We start from the raw sequence: 17,972 nt of genomic DNA on the forward strand, positions 1-17,972 counted from the left end.
TTTGTTTATTTACTGGGTGTGCTATGTTTTCTCTATACGTGCCTTTATTTATTTTATGTATTTATTTTATGTTTCGCATGTCCTGTTTATTTTCTGCTTGCATATCATGTTTATTTCTGCTTGCATATCATGCATATGGATTATATTTTGTGTTCCTTGGGGTCTTCTGTTCTGTTTTGCAGGTTGGGTGGGATGTTCTATGAGGTAAAAGGCCCAATACCCAGGCTATGAGTGCACTTTAGGTACCCTAGGATAGAGTGGGAGCATGGTTTGTCTCGAGGTGTACGTCTCGGGATGGATCATGTGACTACGAGCAGAGTAGTGGTTTCAAACGGAGGTATTATCGTCACCCGCATCCGCGCTGTGATGATGCTTACCTTCGGGCGGACCGTATACTGCGTTTCATGACCTTACCCTGGCCTAGATTCACCTGTGAGTGGGGAGGGATATACATGACAGGTACCGTTGGTGACTATTCTGTTCTATTGGTGACTATTGTTCTTATGGCTGTGTGGCGCCTATGCCGAACCTTTGACCTTATGACGTGTGATTCTGTTCAGAGACGACACAACAACTCTCTCATATTGGGAGAAACTCCATTGCATCATTCTCATCATGGCATATTTATTTTCAAAAAAAAAAAGAGAAAGAAAAGATGTAATAAAAAAGAAGAAAGAAAAAAGAAAAGAAAAAATAGTATTATTTCTCATATGCATGCCATTTTTCAGGGTATCTGAGGTTATTACCTTTCATCCAGGATGGCTAATAACGTGACCGCTACAAAAGAGGCTACCAAGCGTACATTCACCTGCAGTTTTTTTCGTGAGGATATGACACATCTGATTCAGTTGAGCACTTTAGTTACTGGGCATAACTTGGATGAGTTCAGGAAGACATATGGCCATATCTTACACATGTTAACTTCTCGGGTTGATGGATGGGCTCTATACACACTTCTTCAGTTCTACGATCCTGAGTTACGATGTTTCACCTTTCTTGATTACCAACTGGCACCAACCCTTGAAGAATATGCTGACATCCTCAAGATTAAGGTTCAACATAGGATCCCTTTTGTTTGTGTACCTGAGAAACCGAAAATGGACCGAATTGCTGGTGCTCTTTATTTGAGCATGAAAGATGTTACAGATAACTGGAAGCCTAATGGTGGAACCCACGGATTCCATGTGAAATTTCTGATAAAGAAGGCCGACACCCTTGCTATTGAGAAGAAATGGAAAGAATTCAACGCTCTCCTAGCCGTTATGATCTATGGTTTGGTGTTGTTCCCGAATATTCTGAATTTCGTCGATCTAACTGCTGTTTGTCTCTTCATGGATCAAAATCCTGTGCCTACTCTTTTAGCAGATACTTATTATACCATCCACTCCAGGTATGGGAAGAAAGGATCAGTTGGGAGTTGTTTACCGTTGCTATATGAGTGGTTCACTTCACACTTGCCTAAAAGCGGGCCGTTTGTTACAACAAAAGACTCACAAAAATGGCCTCAAAGGATCATGGGGCTTACTGGAAACGACATTGTCTGGTGTCCTACCGGAATGGACGTAGAGGAAGTTATAACTAGTTGTGGTACTTTTGACAATGTTCCCCTCATAGGAACGAAAGGTGTTATCAATTACAATCCTAAGCTAGCGCTGCGTCAGTTGGGTTTTGCACTTAAAAACAAGCCTTTGGACAAAGAGATATTCGAATCCGTTTGCTTTGAGAAAGGAACCTATCCAAAGAGTCTAGAAAAGGTGAGGAGTGCCTGGAATAGCATCCATACAGATGATCAGACTTCTCTAGGTGAAAAGAATGCCGTTGCCAAACAAGCCTACACGGATTGGGTTGAGGATAGAGTTAAAGATCGTCTGTTGCCTTTCCCGAAGGTTAATCCATTGTACGAGCAACCACCTAAGGTTCCAATTGCCATTATGCCTGCTGAGAATTGCATCCCAGTAAATATGGAAAGCACCCAATTGCACGAAAAGAAGTCAGATGCGCGACCAAAACATCATCTTGTGGACCAAATAGGGGTTGAGTTGACACATGAAGCCAAGGTGCTGAAAGAAGGATCTTTGAGAGTTCAAAAGAGGGCTAGAACGGAAAAAGGTGAAAGAGATACTACTGTTGTTGTTGAAGATCACCAGGAGATCATAAAAAGGGCCGTAAAGGAGGCAGAAGAGAGACTCAAACGAGAGTACAGAGAAGACTTGAAGGCTTATAAACTCAAGATAGAAAGGGAGGCCAGAGCTGAAGTGAGGAGTCTGAAAAAGAAACTGGAAGAAGAGACCACCCAAAGGATAGCGGTTGAGACTCAGTTGAAAGGAAGTCACCTCCGCACCGCCCGACTAACAGAAGAAAACGCCAAGCTCAGAGATCGAATGATGGGTATGGAGGACGTGTCTGAGAAGGATTATCTCCCAGAATGCAAAGGATGTGACGAACTCAGGGAGTGCTGCAAGAAGCTAGATGGGCATTTGTTTCGCAAAGATGAGGTGATTCAAAGCCTTCTTAAAGGAAGAGATCGAGAAGCAACCAAGAAACTGTTTGATGAAACTAAGAAGTAGAGCGACGAGCATTTCAGACAAGGAGGACCTCTGTTTTATATTCAGATGGATTGATGTTTGAGTCTGTATGTTTCGACCACCACCAGACTTGTTGGATGGGGTCTTTTATTTCCCTTGTTGAACTATCCTGTTGATGTATGGCTTGCCCAAGTTTAAATTTCTGTTATGAATAAAAAAGAACTAGTTTCTCTTGACACTTATCTTTTGTCACATTGTTAGCTATTCTGGATCAATATTAAATCTTGGATACTCTGAAAATGGCACATCACGTCATACGCACACATGCACTCATACATTCACATTGTCACATTGCATTTTTCAGGTTGTTATACAAGGCACTAATTGGGGTCCCTTACAAAACAGATTTCTTTTCCGACGACGAAGCTGACTTTCTTACATCCTTACCGTACCAGGAGCAACGAGAGAATCATGGATCAATTTGAACAGAGTCAAGCTGCCCTCCGTAGGGATATGGATGTTATGGGGGAAAGAATGACCCAACTTATGGAGACTCTTCATGTCGTTGTCCAAGGGCAAGAAGAGCTCAGAAAGAGCGTTGCTGGGTTGATCAAAGACACTCCCACCAATTCTGCTGATGGAGGGGTGAAAACTAAGGAGATTCCTGCTGAGGGGATACCGAAGGTAGTGGATGACCACCACGAGGTTATTGACCTTGAACATGATCTTACTGCTGAATTGACTGAGACTGCTAAGATGTACCAAGCTCTTGAAGAACGCCTTAAGGCCGTTGAGGTTGCTAAACTTCGAGTTTCAACACTGCTGCTATGTGCTTGGTACCTGGGATTGTTATTCCCCCGAAGTTCAAGGTGCCAGATTTTGATAAGTACAAGGGAGTTACCTGCCCAGAGACTCACATTCGTTCCTACTGCCGTAAGATGGCCGCTCACGCTGAGAACGAACCTCTGCTTATGCATTTTTTCCAGGATAGTCTCACTGGAGCCCCGTTGGAGTGGTATATGAAACTCGAGAGGTCTAATGTCAGTACTTGGGGAGAACTCGTTGATGCCTTCTTGAAACAATACCACTACAATACTGCTATGGCTCCTAGCCGTGCCCAGCTGCAGAATATGTCACAGAAATCCGAAGAGTCCTTTAAGGAATACGCCCAGAGGTGGCGTGAACTTGCTGCTCGAGTCCAACCTCCTTTATTGGACCGAGAGTTGATTGATCTGTTTATGGGGACTCTGAAAGGGCCGTATCTTCAGCACATGGTTAGTAATACTTCTCCTTCCTTTTCGGATGCGGTCATCATTGGGGAGAGGGTTGAGAACTGTGTCAAAGCTGGTACCATTCAAGGTGTTACTAATCCTAGCAACTCAAGTGGTAATGGTAAGAAGCCGTATTCTGGGTTTGTGAAGAAGAAGGAAGGTGAGACTAGCACCGCTTCTGTTGACCAAGGCCGAGCTCCTGCATATTCTGCTGTTCCACCTCCTTATTATCCGATGCCTTATGCTGTTCCTGGTCCGTATGTCCCTCAAGCATACGCTGCTGCTCTTCCACAACCATGGATGGCACCCCAACAGCCTTTCGTACCACAACAACAAGCTGCTGCTCCTCGGAATCGTCAACAGAACCCTAGGCCTCAAGGTCAAAGGGGCCCGCAAAGAACAAGATTCCAAGATAGGCGTATCGATCCGGTTCCGATGTCATATGCTCAGCTTCTCCCTCAGTTGCTTGCTGGTCAATTGGTACAACTCCGTGAACTTGGACCTCCACCTAGTCCTCTCCCTCCCGGTTATGATGTTAATGCTCGATGTGAATTTCATTCAGGGGCACCAGGCCATACTATTGAAAAGTGTAGAGCATTCAAATTGAAGGTTCAGGATCTCCTTGACGACAAGCTTATCTCGTTCGCTCCCACTGGTCCTAATGTGCAGAATAATCCTATGCCTCCTCATGCTGGTACGACCAATGCTATTGAGTTATGTGATGATCAGATCCTGGTAAATGATGTTAATGAGGTTAGGATGCCGCTAGCAGTTGTCAGAGAGTATCTTATGCAACAAAAGGTTTTGTGTGAACTACATGACTACTGTTTGCAATGTTCTTCTAATCCTGAGGAATGCACTAGGTTGAGAGAAGAAATCCAGAAACTGATGGATGAGGGTGTTCTTAGGGTGGAAAGGGTCGTTCTTGTCGAAGATGTGGCTACTTTAGAGATCCCTTACTACCCTGCTGAGATATCAAAGACTCAGGACACTTCTTTGGTCATTCATGCTCCGAGTACTCCTTTGGTCATTCAGGCTCCGAGGACTCCGTTGGTTATTCAGGTTCCAAATGTTCCTTCGACTCCTTCAACCTCGTCTCTTGTTCCCTCTCCTGTGAATGATTCTAAGGCTGTTCCTTGGAGTTATAATGCCGTGTATATTCGAGGGAAGAAGTTTGACTGTCCTCCAGTGGGTACTTCGAGTATCACAAATATTACTGGCACTAGTGGCATTACCCGTAGTGGTCGGATCTTTGCTGCCCCTCCTCCGCCTCCTAAAGAGACCAACAAAGAGGCTAGTACACAAGCAAAAGGAAAGCAAGTTGCTGTTGATCCTCCTGTAACACGTAATGCCCAAGATGCCGAGCAACTTTTGAAAATCATTAAGAAAAGTGATTACAAAGTGATTGACCAACTTGATCAGACTCAAGCCAAGATCTCCATCTTGTCTCTCTTGGTACATTCTGAAGCTCACCGTGATGCTCTGATGAAAGTTCTGGCTTCCGCTCACGTAACTCAAGATATTACTGTGCCTCAGTTCGAAGGGGTTGTGACCAACATTGCTGCTGGTAATTGTTTGGGTTTTTCTGATGATGAACTTCCACCTGAGGGTAGGGCACATAACAAAGCATTGCATATCTCCGTCAAGTGTCTGGATGCTGTGTTGTCTCGAGTTCTGATTGATACAGGTTCTTCTCTTAATGTGATGCCCAAGGCCACTTTGTTTAAGCTGAGTATGGATGGGATTATGATGAGACCATGCACTATGAGCGTTAGAGCATTTGATGGTTCTAGAAGGTCCGTAGAAGGAGAAATTGATCTGCCTGTCTTGATTGGTCCTCACATGTTCTACATTGCCTTCTACGTTATGGATATAAACCCTTCATACACTTGCCTCTTGGGTCGTCCTTGGATTCATGCTGCTGGAGCTGTGACATCCACTCTCCACCAGTGTTTGAAATTTGTTGTGAATGACAAGATTGTTGTGATCACTGGTGAAGAGGATTTGATAGTCAATAATCTGGCATCATACCGTTATGTTGAAGTGGAGGGAGAGATACAAGAGACACCTTTTCAAGCCTTAGAGATTGTGTCAGTTGACAAACTCCCTGTGGTCGAGAATAAGAAGGAACTCAGAGCGCCCCTCTCGTCTTTAAATGATGCTAAGGCTTTCTTAGAAGCTGGTACTCCCCATAGTGCCTGGGGCAAGCTGATTGACGTTCAAGAGAAGCGAGACAAGTATGGCCTTGGGTATCAACCATCTTCTTCTACTTAGCTCAGCATAACTCCTGGAAAGAAGGTGATTCCCCCCATTTCTCAAGTGTTCGTCAGTGCAAGCACCAGTTCTGGAAGTCAAGTTCTCGCCATGGATGATGATGATGAAGAAGATCTCTCCAGATTCATTTGCCATGCTGCGCCTGGACAGGAACTCAACAATTGGACTATCTTGGACATCCCTAGAGTCACTTTTATGGAGATGTAATTTTCTTGTTTCGATAAGTCATGTGCTTCGCCCTAAGCATTTTGACCACTTGTATAAAGAAGGGCCCCCATGTTGTTTCAATTTGTTTAATATTGAATGAAAATCATATCTTCGCATGCAATTACTGTTCCATTTCTTTCATTTTTGTTTTTACTTTAAAAAACTTTTTCAAAAATGGCAAAGATTTCCTTTTTTTTCCTTTTTTATGTGTTGCATTCTAAGGCATAAATCATCCATCGTGCAGATCCGGCTCGAACTCCATCAAAAATGATAATGTTACAGTTCCACGTCTTGATATCTTTGAGAATCCAATTGACCAAGCTGATGAGGATAGTGGGGAAGATTGTGAAGTCCCCGAGGAATTGGCAAGACTTTTGAGACAAGAGGAGAAATCTATTCAGCCACATCAAGAAGCCATAGAAATCATCAACCTCGGTACAGAAGAAGCAAAGAGAGAAGTCAAGATAGGGGCTGCTTTGCAAAGTGATGTAAAGAGAAGGTTGATTGAGCTGCTTCGAGAGTATGTTGACATCTTCGCCTGGTCATACGAAGACATGCCTGGTTTAGACACGGATATAGTTATGCACAGGTTACCGCTCAAACCAGAATGTCCGCCTGTAAAGCAAAAACCACGAAGAACACGACCTGATATGGCTTTGAAAATCAAGGAAGAAGTTGAAAAACAGTTGAAGGCTGGTTTCTTATCTGTGTGTGAGTATCCTCCTTGGATTGCAAACATAGTACCTGTTCCTAAGAAGGACGGAAAGGTACGCATGTGTGTTGACTACCAAGATTTGAATAGGGCTAGTCCGAAGGATGATTTCCCTCTGCCTCATATTGATGTGCTAGTCGACAACACTGCTCAGTATTCGGTGTTCTCTTTCATGGATGGTTTTTCTGGCTATAATCAAATAAAGATGGCTCCTGAAGATATGACCAAGACTACCTTTACCACTCCGTGGGGTACATATTGTTATAAGGTGATGCCTTTTGGTCTTAAGAATGCTGGTGCAACATATCAACGAGCAATGGTGACCCTCTTCCATGACATGATCCATAAAGAGGTTGAGGTGTACGTCGATGATATGATTGCAAAATCCCAAACTGAGGAGGAACACTTGGTATATCTTGAGAAACTGTTTGCTCGTTTGCGTAAATTCAAGTTGAGGCTTAATCCAAACAAGTGCACTTTTGGAGTGCGATCTGGAAAGTTACTTGGATTCATTGTGAGCCAACGAGGGATTGAGGTCGACCCTGATAAAGTAAGAGCAATACAGAACATGCCAGCACCGAAGAATGAAAAAGAAGTTCGAGGGTTCCTTGGAAGATTGAATTACATAGCCAGGTTCATTTCTCATCTCACTGACACTTGTGAACCCATCTTCAAACTGCTGCACAAAAATCAAGATATCCGTTGGGATGATCGTTGTCAGCAAGCCTTCGAAAAGATCAAGCAGTATCTCCAAGAGCCACCAATTCTCATGCCTCCGGTTCCTGAGAGGCCGCTTCTTATGTACTTAACTGTGCTTGAAGGATCTATGGGGTGTGTGCTGGGCCAACATGACGAGTCCGGTCGAAAAGAGTGCGCCATTTATTACCTGAGCAAAAAGTTTACCGATTGTGAATCCCGCTACTCACTACTCGAGAAAACTTGCTGTGCTTTGGTATGGGCTACTCGCCGACTGAGACAGTATATGCTGACCCACACCACTCTATTGATCTCCAAAATGGACCCGATAAAGTACATCTTTGAAAAACCGGCCCTTACAGGAAGACTAGCCCGATGGCAAATGCTTTTATCAGAATACGACATCCAGTATGTCACACAAAAGGCCATCAAAGGAAGTGTCCTTGCAGATCATCTGGCTCATCAGCCATTAGAAGAGTATCAGTCAATGAAGTTTGACTTTCCTGATGAAGATATCATGAAACTGGATGATAATGAAGGACCCGAACCAGGAGAGCGATGGACTCTCACGTTCGACGGTGCATCAAATGCTATGGGCCATGGTATTGGGGCAGTTTTGACTTCTCCTCGTCAAACTCACATCCCTTTCACAGCTAGAATATGCTTTGATTGCACAAACAATGTCGCAGAGTACGAAGCTTGCATAATGGGCCTCGAAGCAGCCATTGATATGAGGATCAAGATCCTTGAGGTTTATGGGGATTCTGCATTGGTCATACATCAAGTAAGAGGTGATTGGGAAACACGACACCCCAATTTAGTTCCTTATAAGGACTATATCTTGGAGTTGTTGCCCGCTTTCGAGGAAATCACCTTTGATCACATCCCACGAGAGGAGAATCAATTGGCAGACGCTTTGGCTACCTTGGCAGCAATGTTCAGAGTTAGCTCCCCTAATGAAGCGCCAGATATAAGGATCCTCCGTTACAAAGAGCCTGCCCATGTGTTCCCTGCTCATTGTCTCACTACTGAAGATGCGTATGATGAAAAGCCATGGTATTACGACATCAAGAGGTATGTTGAGAAGCAAGAGTATCCCGAAGATGCTACGATTGGTGATAAGCGAACGCTTCGAAGGTTAGCATCCAAATTCTTCTTGTCAGGAGACGTCCTGTACAAAAGAAACTATGATTCGGTTTTGCTCAGATGCGTGGATAGACACGAAGCAGAATTAATCATGCGGGAAATTCATGAAGGATCTTTTGGAACCCATTCCAATGGGCACTCCATGGCCAAAAAGATCTTGCGAGCAGGATATTATTGGATGACCATTGAAAGTGATTGTTATGTATACGTGAAGAAATGTCACAAATGCCAAGTGTATGCTGACAGAATTCATGTTCCTCCAACTCCTCTGAATGTCCTGACGTCACCTTGGCCCTTTGCCATGTGGGGCATTGACATGATTGGACGAATTGAGCCACAAGCTTCAAATGGGCATAGATTTATCCTTGTTGCTATCGACTACTTCAACAAATGGGTTGAAGCTGCTTCTTACAAAAATGTAACCAAGCAAGTCGTTACTCGCTTCATCAAGAAAGAGATCATATGCCGATATGGGGTTCCAAATAAGATCATCACTGATAATGGGTCCAATCTTAATAACAAGATGATGGCGGAGTTGTGTGAAGAGTTCAAGATCGAACATCACAATTCATCACCCTATCGGCCAAAGATGAATGGCGCAGTCGAAGCTGCTAACAAGAATATAAAGAAGATCGTCCAGAAGATGGTTAGAACGTATAAAGATTGGCATGAGATGTTGCCATTTGCTTTGCATGGCTATAGAACTTCGGTTCGTACTTCAACTAGGGCAACTCCCTTCTCTCTTGTCTACGGTATGGAGGCCGTACTACCTGTCGAAGTGGAAATTCCTTCGTTGAGAGTCTTGATGGACGCCAAACTCGATGAAACTGAATGGGTTCAAACGAGGCTTGATCATCTCAATCTAATTGAGGAGAAACGCTTATCTGCTATCTGCCATGGCCATTTGTACCAAAAGAGGATCAAGAAAGCGTATGACAAGAAGATTCGGCCTCGAGAATTCCACACAGGTGACCTAGTCGTAAGGAAGATCTTGCCAATTCATACCGATCCAAGGGGCAAATGGACCCCCAACTATGAGGGACCATACATTGTGAAGAAAGCATTTTCAGGTGGTGCTTTAATCTTGACAAAGATGGATGGGGAAGACGTTCCACTCCCAGTCAATTCAGACTCAGTCAAAAAATACTACGCATAAAAGACCCGCTAGGTCGACGTACCTAGGCAAAAATAAGGGCATCCCGGCAAACCAAAAGGGTTTGGGCAAAAATTAGGGATAAAAACAAAAAGAGAAGAATAACCCGCTAAGTTGAAAACCCGAAAGGGCGACTTAGGCAAAAAGGGGCATCCCGCTGGATTGAAAACCCGAAAGGGCGATCCAGGCAAAAGTTAGGGATCAAAAGCGAGAGGCTGCAGTCTGAATATCTTTCACAAAGACCACTATACGCCCTTGACAGAACGGACGAATCAATCCAACCATTACTTTTCTGAAGCAAAGCATTGAGAGGATCGAGGATATGGGAACTGTAGCAATATCAGTTTTAATGGAAATCCGAGCATTCCTCTTTGCCATTTTACTCTTTGCATTTTATTTTCTTTTTCGCAACTACCTCATTTAGGAGTTGCTTCCCTGTACAGAAGCCTATTCACAGGCATTCCATCAATAAAATGATCTTTTGATGCAAAAGCTTTCTTTCTTTCTTTTTCGCATGCGAAATGTGATTTAATTCGTTATTAAACATTGCATTGAAAACATGGGGAATAATAATCACAAAATCAAAACGAAACATGATGTTACATAAACATAAAAGTGCTCTAAGGGGCACCATTTGCATCCAAACGTTGTTTTCTGTGCAGGTTGCAGGTTCTAGTCGTCATCTTGGCTTACGAAATGCCACAAAAGTCGTCATCATCCCGCGTGAAAGTTCAGATGTATAATTCATCAGTACTGGTAAGCACAAGACACCGGAAGAAATCCATGTCTCTCCCCCACATGGCAGACAAAGAAGTGTCCATCAGAACCCACGTTTCCCCAAGCAGTATAGGATGTAAGGAAATTCGAGCAAAGTCACTTCCTCCCCAACAGAGTTATGTTCTAATCCTCCACACAGTTGCCAATCATCTTTGGCACTATGAGGTTTTCAACACCCACCCACAATGGCGTCTCAAGATCACAAGCAACGGACCCCAATGATCCTACTCTTCTGTTCCACCAAGGGCCTTTATTTGGCACTCTCTGCATATAGAAGCCATTGCGTATAGCATCGCACCCGTAGCATATCCATTACAGTGGATCATTACGCCATAAAAACTCAAACATGCATACGGAACATAAGCCAGATAATAGGAGCCAATGTCGAATCAGAACAATGACCCATCCTCTCAAAGTTGTTACTTGTACAAACTTTGCCTGATATCTGCTATCATACTACAAACACTTTTAAGCGGTGGTGCCGATACGAGGTGTCCTCAATTCCTGACAAATCTCTGACACGAAGTCTTTCTGTTTTCCTCCTTCTGATGTCGAGGCGATGTTGAGTCGTAGGTCGCACGAGATCTATCCCCTTTTCGTCCTGAAGGTCGTACGAGATCTTCTCTTGATGTTGAGTCGTAGGTCGTACGAGATCTATCTCCTTTGGTCCTGTAGGTCGCACGAGATCTATTTTTCCCCCTGTCTTGAAGGTCGTACGAGGTCTTCTCCCAATGATAGGTCAGAAGGTCGCACGAGATCTGTTCCTTTCAGTTTTGAAGATCGTACGAGGTCTTCTCCCGATGTTGAGTCATAGGTCGCACGAGATCTATCCCCTTTTCGTCCTGAAGGTCGTACGAGATCTTCTCTTGATGTTGAGTCGTAGGTCGTACGAGATCTATCTCCTTTGGTCCTGTAAGTCGCACGAGATCTACTCTTCCCCTGTTTTGAAGGTCGCACGAGGTCTTCTCCCAATGATAGGTCATAAGGTCGCACGAGATCTTTTCCTTACCTCTCCTGTTGTCGAGTCGATGTTGAGTCTTAGATCGCACGAGATCCCTTTTGTTTCAGTCCTGAAGATCGTACGAGATCTTTCCTTTCCTCTCCTGTTGTCGAGTCGATGTTGAGTCGTAGATCGCACGAGATCTATTCCCTTCCAGTCGTTGTTTCATGTAACACCTCTTTTGGGAACCTTGTATTGGCACCTCAAGTTACGTTACAAGCTACCACTATTCAAACCCATTACTCGCTGTAAATATTTCCATCAAGAAAAACAAAATTCTCTTTCCCCAGCAGATATCAAAATAAAAATAAGGATAACACTTACACCATCTTTTCTTCAGGACAAATTTCAGGTCTTGATATTTAATCTTCTTCTACCTTGAATGTTCGAAAGGCTAACGCCAATCTCACCTTCAGGTTTAAGACGATTAAATAGGGGCAGCTGTCATACCCCAAATTTGTCCTACCCTTTAACTTCTAACTGGCTTAGGCTTTGCATTCACGTACATACATCACTTAGGTCATAATCCATACTCATGCATTCACATCATAGGTGTTATTCAAGGGCCAGCAAGAAAAAGCTCCATTGCAAAGAAGTATGATCAGAGAATGAGAAAACTGAGGTATAATCATGTGGCTCTATGTTCATTGAAGTCCTCCTGGATTGGGGTGTCTCTCTGCTTCGAATCAGGGCATCGATTAGAGGGTACAAGCTTGCAAATCATCTGGTTCTTTAAATCGGGGTTTCTTTGACCAAAGTCAACCAGTTGACTTTCTGGTCAACATTTAATCAGAAGTGGCTTCAATGTGTGGAAAACTTCTCATACTGACTGTGTGGATGTGTTTGGTTGACTGGATGTGAGTGGAAGAGATTTAATCGGGAATTTCATCAATAGTCGGAAAAATCGGAACAGTTGACTTTTGGGTCAAAATCGGGAAAATTATTCAAATATCGACTTTTGGTGGAAAACCGGTCAAATAAAGTCAAGGAAATGAGAAAAATCAAGAAATAATCAAAACTGCCAAATTTGGAAAGTTAGTTGAAATGGGAACTTGCCAAAAGAGGAAAGTTCTACACTTAAAGAATTTTTGAATGAATTTCCAATTGGCTGGGCATCTGACTTCAGGTTCGATTATCATGTTGAAAACGACAGAATTTTAAGACAAGCTCAACATCAAAAGTGTTCAAATCATAGCCCTCTACAATTCTCTAGTTGGGAGTTTTTCCATTTGAAGCTTGATTCAAGAGTTATGTTGGTTTGAAGTTAGAAGAAATGCATTTGTTCAAGTCATTTAGCTAGGCAGATTTTTGGTCGTACGTGAAGCATTTTGACAAACATGTGATGTGCCATATCTCGAGCCAATTTTAGAGTTCTATAAAAATTCCATGGAAGCAAACTTGGTATGCTCCCATTCTTTGCCATGTCCGCTATGTAACAAAACCAGAATTGAGTCGATTGAGCAAGTGTTGAAAAAATTGGAGAGATTCAAAGTCGTGACCTCACCAAGATACGCGTGAGAAAGAGTTTGGGCCAGAATCTTAGTCATACGCCAGGTATTTCATCAAGCACCTAACGTGCCATTTTCAAACCCGTTGGTTGGAAGTTACAAGTGTTCATTTGAATCAAACTCAATGGCAATATAATCTCTCCCATGCCCCCTACACAACAAGACAATGATCAGGGAAATTGACCAAGTATAGAATGAGGTACATGAGTCTAAAGTCATGCCGTCGCCAAGTCACGTTTCGACCGGGACGTAAGCCACACTCCTATCATACACGCATGGGGCATTGGCAGCATTAATGTTCTAAGTTCAGGGCCACATTTCTCACACTTATAAACCTCATCTCATCAAGTCCCACACATCAAAAGTCAGTCCATCTCATAACAAGCTCGAGAATACAAAGTTACCATGTGAAGAAACTCTTGCTCATTAAGTTTGGAGGAGAGATCTAATGCAACACACCACACCATAACCTACCTACACACTCACCATATATAAACTAAAACTCTTCACAAATCACAACACATTCATTTTTCACCACACTCTCATTTTTCCTATTCTCCTTCACACTCATTCTCATCACTCTCTTCTCTCTCTTCTTTCTCTCACCTCCATAACCGCCCCAACCACCATAACCTAAACCTCCACCTTCATCCACCCCGAACCACCCTCTACCACCGCTCCCGTTTCAGTCTTCATCTAATTTTCTCCATCCCTTCTCAATTCCGAGCAACATCATCACCTTCATCCCTTCAATATGAACGTCGATCCTTGCATCATCAAGAAGATCGTGGCTAAGACTTGAAGTCAAGATCCATCGTCTATCAAAGGACACGCGACTGAGTTTAGTTCTCGGAGGTTCGGATCTCCCTCAGCGCCAAGATTCAAAGGAGAGGAGTGGAGTTTGCGTGCAACTTTTTGTGGAATCATCCAAGACACTCAGGTGAGTTACGTGAACACTCTAGACATCGTAGAAGCATGAGCTAGGTCATGTGCATAGTGTATCCCTGATTCTCTTAGATCTTGACTTGTTTAACTGCTATAACACATGTTTGTCTTCGTGAATCACGCATTAGAGTTCTGTAAATCAATTGCGAACGCGCTGATATGTTTAGAGAAGTTTTTAAGCGAAAAGCATTCATGTTAGAGTTTCATATTTAGCTTCGGTTCACAAGTTAGGGAGAGAATCAAGTAAAACTAATGCCAGATTCGGATTCATTGAGAAAAATCATGTGGAAACGTGTTAACTTTCGAAGTTTCTGGACGTTTTTATCTCGCCGGCGCCGGAGTTCCACCTGAGAAGAAGACCGGAAGTGGCGTCGGTAGTTGCATGTGTTCATGGCTTTCTCTTTCATGCAGCATAGGTGGCACCGTGTAATTGATCCTTATTCCCATTCCGTTGCATTTTGGCTGTATCCAAATGATTGGAGTGTGTGTTGGTTTGCTATGATTGGCTTAGAATAATTTTTGTCCTATTATGACTTAATCTCACTTAGACCAATTGATACCATAGGGCCATGTAGTATGTCACGTTATTTTAAGAAAAAGAGCCATATACTTGCTGAATGAACAAAATAAAATGAAATAAAAATGACAAAAATGGAATAGATGGTGTGATTGGTTGCGTTGGGCCACTCGCTCTGGGCCTTGCCCGTTTCTGAATTTGCACCCCTGGCCTTACTGATGCACACACACTTCACTAAATCTGGGCCTGAACGCTAGCGCTGTTTCCACCCCCTATTTCTGGCCCAGAATGCATTTAACATAATTTTAGTTCACAGAATTACTGACACCCCCCCTGTTCAGAATTTCTTTTTCTTTTTAATTTTGTTTTCCTCTAACTTTTAGTTCATGATTCCTTTTTTAATCAAATAAAAAATACATAAAAAATGGCTTTAGGTATGTTAGAGTGTGTGAATAACTGTCATGATTTTTGTTTTTTTATCGTTTCAAACCTCTTAATAAATCCTTTTTCTTCACAAGATATTCGAATTTCCTTCGATTAATACTTCTTTTGTAAATAAATCTCTAATAGACTTAGGAATTAATTTTTAGTCTCGATTTTTTTGTATAGAATTAATAGATGTATGTGTGCTTGTGAATATCGTTTGTTTGCTATAGGTCTCAATTTTTATTTGTCGCATATTGATTTTCTTTTACCTATTCCATGTATAGTTTTTTTTGTTGTTAATAAATTGTATAGCTTATCATTTTAATTCCCTTATATAGACAACTTAGACTAGAATTTAGAAATAGTTCCCTTCTTTCATTCTTTTTCTTTTCAACTTTTAAAACATTTAATAAAAGGAAGATGCGAATCACATTAAGGAAGTGATAGAGAAATGAGTGGGATTCATTCCCTAATCTGTTTCTCAATCACTTAGTGGCATAGAAACGAGTGGGATTTATTCCCTAATCTGTTTCTCGGTCACTACCAAATGGGAGAGAAATGAGTGGGATTCATTCCCTAATCTGTTTCTCAAACATTAATTAATGGGAGAGAAATGAGTGGGATTCATTCCCTAATCTGTTCCTCAAACATTACATAAGGGGATAGAAGTGAGTGGGATTCATTCCCTAATCTGCTTCTCGATCATTATACATTTTTATGTGATTCGAATCGCAAAGTGAATTCCCTTAAAAAAATACACAACCAAAAACACTTAAAACATCTAACAATGGTTCAGACTAAAGCAAAGTAGAGAAAGTGGTGAGTGGCCCGGTATTGGGAACTGTTCATCACCCATCTACCCTAAAAGACACAAACCAATCATTTCTTTTTCTTTTGCCTCGTTGGCACCTAAGGGCACCGTTATCTCCGCTCCGTTGCATCCTAGGCGATCCCTTATGCAAGAGCGTGAGCGTTAACGCCGCCCAACTAAAAAACACAAAAACAAACAGAAAATCTTTAGCCGAGCTACGGTAACTCTGATTCCTGAAAAGGATACGTAGGCAGCGGGGTAGGGCCCGTGCGAGTACAATTCTTTATTTTCCCTACATTTTGCATTCATTTCGCATTTAGACATAGACATAGTTATACACCCATTAGATAGAAACAAACATAGGTGGATACCATCGAGTACGATGGGCGCGAGGGGTGCTAATACCTTCCCCTCGCGTAACCGACTCCCGTACCTAGATTCTCTGGTCGCAAGACCTTGTTCTTATCCTTTGTTAGGTTTTCTGATATTCCTTTCCCTTATGGGATAAATATATTGGTGGCGACTCTGTTCATTTTTCGCGAGCGTGCGACAACATAGACTTTGGAAATGCACCTTTCACTAATTTAAACTTAACATTATGCCGGATTTGGGTCTGTGTAGTCTGGCATACTGCACAGGGCCTAAAAAAAACTAGGCTTAAATTTTTTATTTTATATTAGGTGAGATCCAGCCCAATCAATTAATAATTTTAAATAGAAATAATAGTCCAATTAGCCAGTTCAGAGTGAAATAAAATGCATAGTATATTAGCCCAACCCATAAAACACGCATTGCATTTGTTATATATATATATATATATATATATATATATATATATAAAATATGTTGTTAGGTTACACACCGGTTCGTACATGCCAGAGGTCATTATATTGTACTCCTTCCGTCCCATAATGAGTGACCTATTTTGAATAAAATGATGTCCCAAAATGAATGACTCATTTCAATTTCCAAATGATAACATTCATGTCCACTTTCATGGACATAGCATCCAAAACAAGATAATACATTTGCATGCTTCTGCAAATAAAAATAAAATCATTAGAAAAATCAAACAAGTAAAGTATTTTTTAGTGATACTTGATTGTACTCATGATGTCAGTCACCAACACATTTATCTTTGATAATACGATGTGTAAATGTTTCTTCAATTTCCATAAGTGTTGAGGAATCTTTTTTAGGATTTTTGAATGTGGATAATAAAGTTGGCCAATGGATTTTTGATGTTTTACAAAATGAATTGAAAAAGCTTGATCTTGACCTATTTGATGTGCGAGGACAAGGTTATGATAATGGGTCAAGTATGAAAGGAAAATATCAAGGAGTACAATAGAAATTTTTAGACATAAATCCGAGAGCCTTGTATACTCCATGTGGTTGTCATAGTCTTAATTTAACGTTGTGTGACATGGCTAACCCGTGTATTAAAGCTAAAGACTTTTTTGGAGTTGTTCAACGCATTCATACTATTTTTTTTCCAATTCCACAAAGAGATGACAAATTTTAAAAGATAATGTCAAAGGGATGACTCCAAAATCATTATCATCTAGACTCAATGGGAGAGTAAGATAAATAGTGTCAAAGCTATAAATAATCTCAATTGTTAGATTTTAGAGAAGCATTGCTTGAAGTGTCGGAAATGGATCTCAATTCTAAAATAAGAAGTGAAGCTAAATCCTTAACCACAAATGAGCTTGGTGATTTTGAGTTTTTAATGAGTATAATTATTTGGTTTGAAATATTATACGAAATTGATTTGGTTAGCAAGATTTTACAGTCAAAGAACATGCTTTGCTTATTGATGTTGCTATGAAAAAAATAAAACGGCTGATTTCTTTTTTGAGAGATATAGAAAAAGTGGTTTTGATAAGACATTGGATAATGCTAAAGAAATTTATATTGAATTGAATATTGATCCAGTATTTTTTCAAAGGCGAATAATTAGAAGAAAAAGACAGTTTAATGAGAATTTGAAACCCCGTCAGT

At 41.6% G+C, this 17,972-nt stretch overlaps 1 protein-coding gene across 1 annotated transcript; it reads left to right on the top strand.

Annotated features, from left to right (window-relative positions):
• The first annotated feature begins 758 nt into the window (after nucleotides 1-758).
• Nucleotides 759-17,319, top strand: LOC131620103 (uncharacterized). Its single transcript, XM_058891123.1, has 4 exons — nucleotides 759-1,052; nucleotides 1,158-1,623; nucleotides 1,729-2,388; nucleotides 17,168-17,319. Exons 1-4 carry the CDS (start codon nucleotides 759-761, stop codon nucleotides 17,317-17,319), a joined length of 1,572 nt encoding a protein of 523 aa, XP_058747106.1.
• Nucleotides 17,320-17,972: the final 653 nt, after the last annotated feature.

Source organism: Vicia villosa, linkage group LG7 (genome assembly GCF_029867415.1).
Source record: "Vicia villosa cultivar HV-30 ecotype Madison, WI linkage group LG7, Vvil1.0, whole genome shotgun sequence".
In the NCBI taxonomy this organism is placed as follows: Eukaryota; Viridiplantae; Streptophyta; class Magnoliopsida; order Fabales; family Fabaceae; genus Vicia; species Vicia villosa.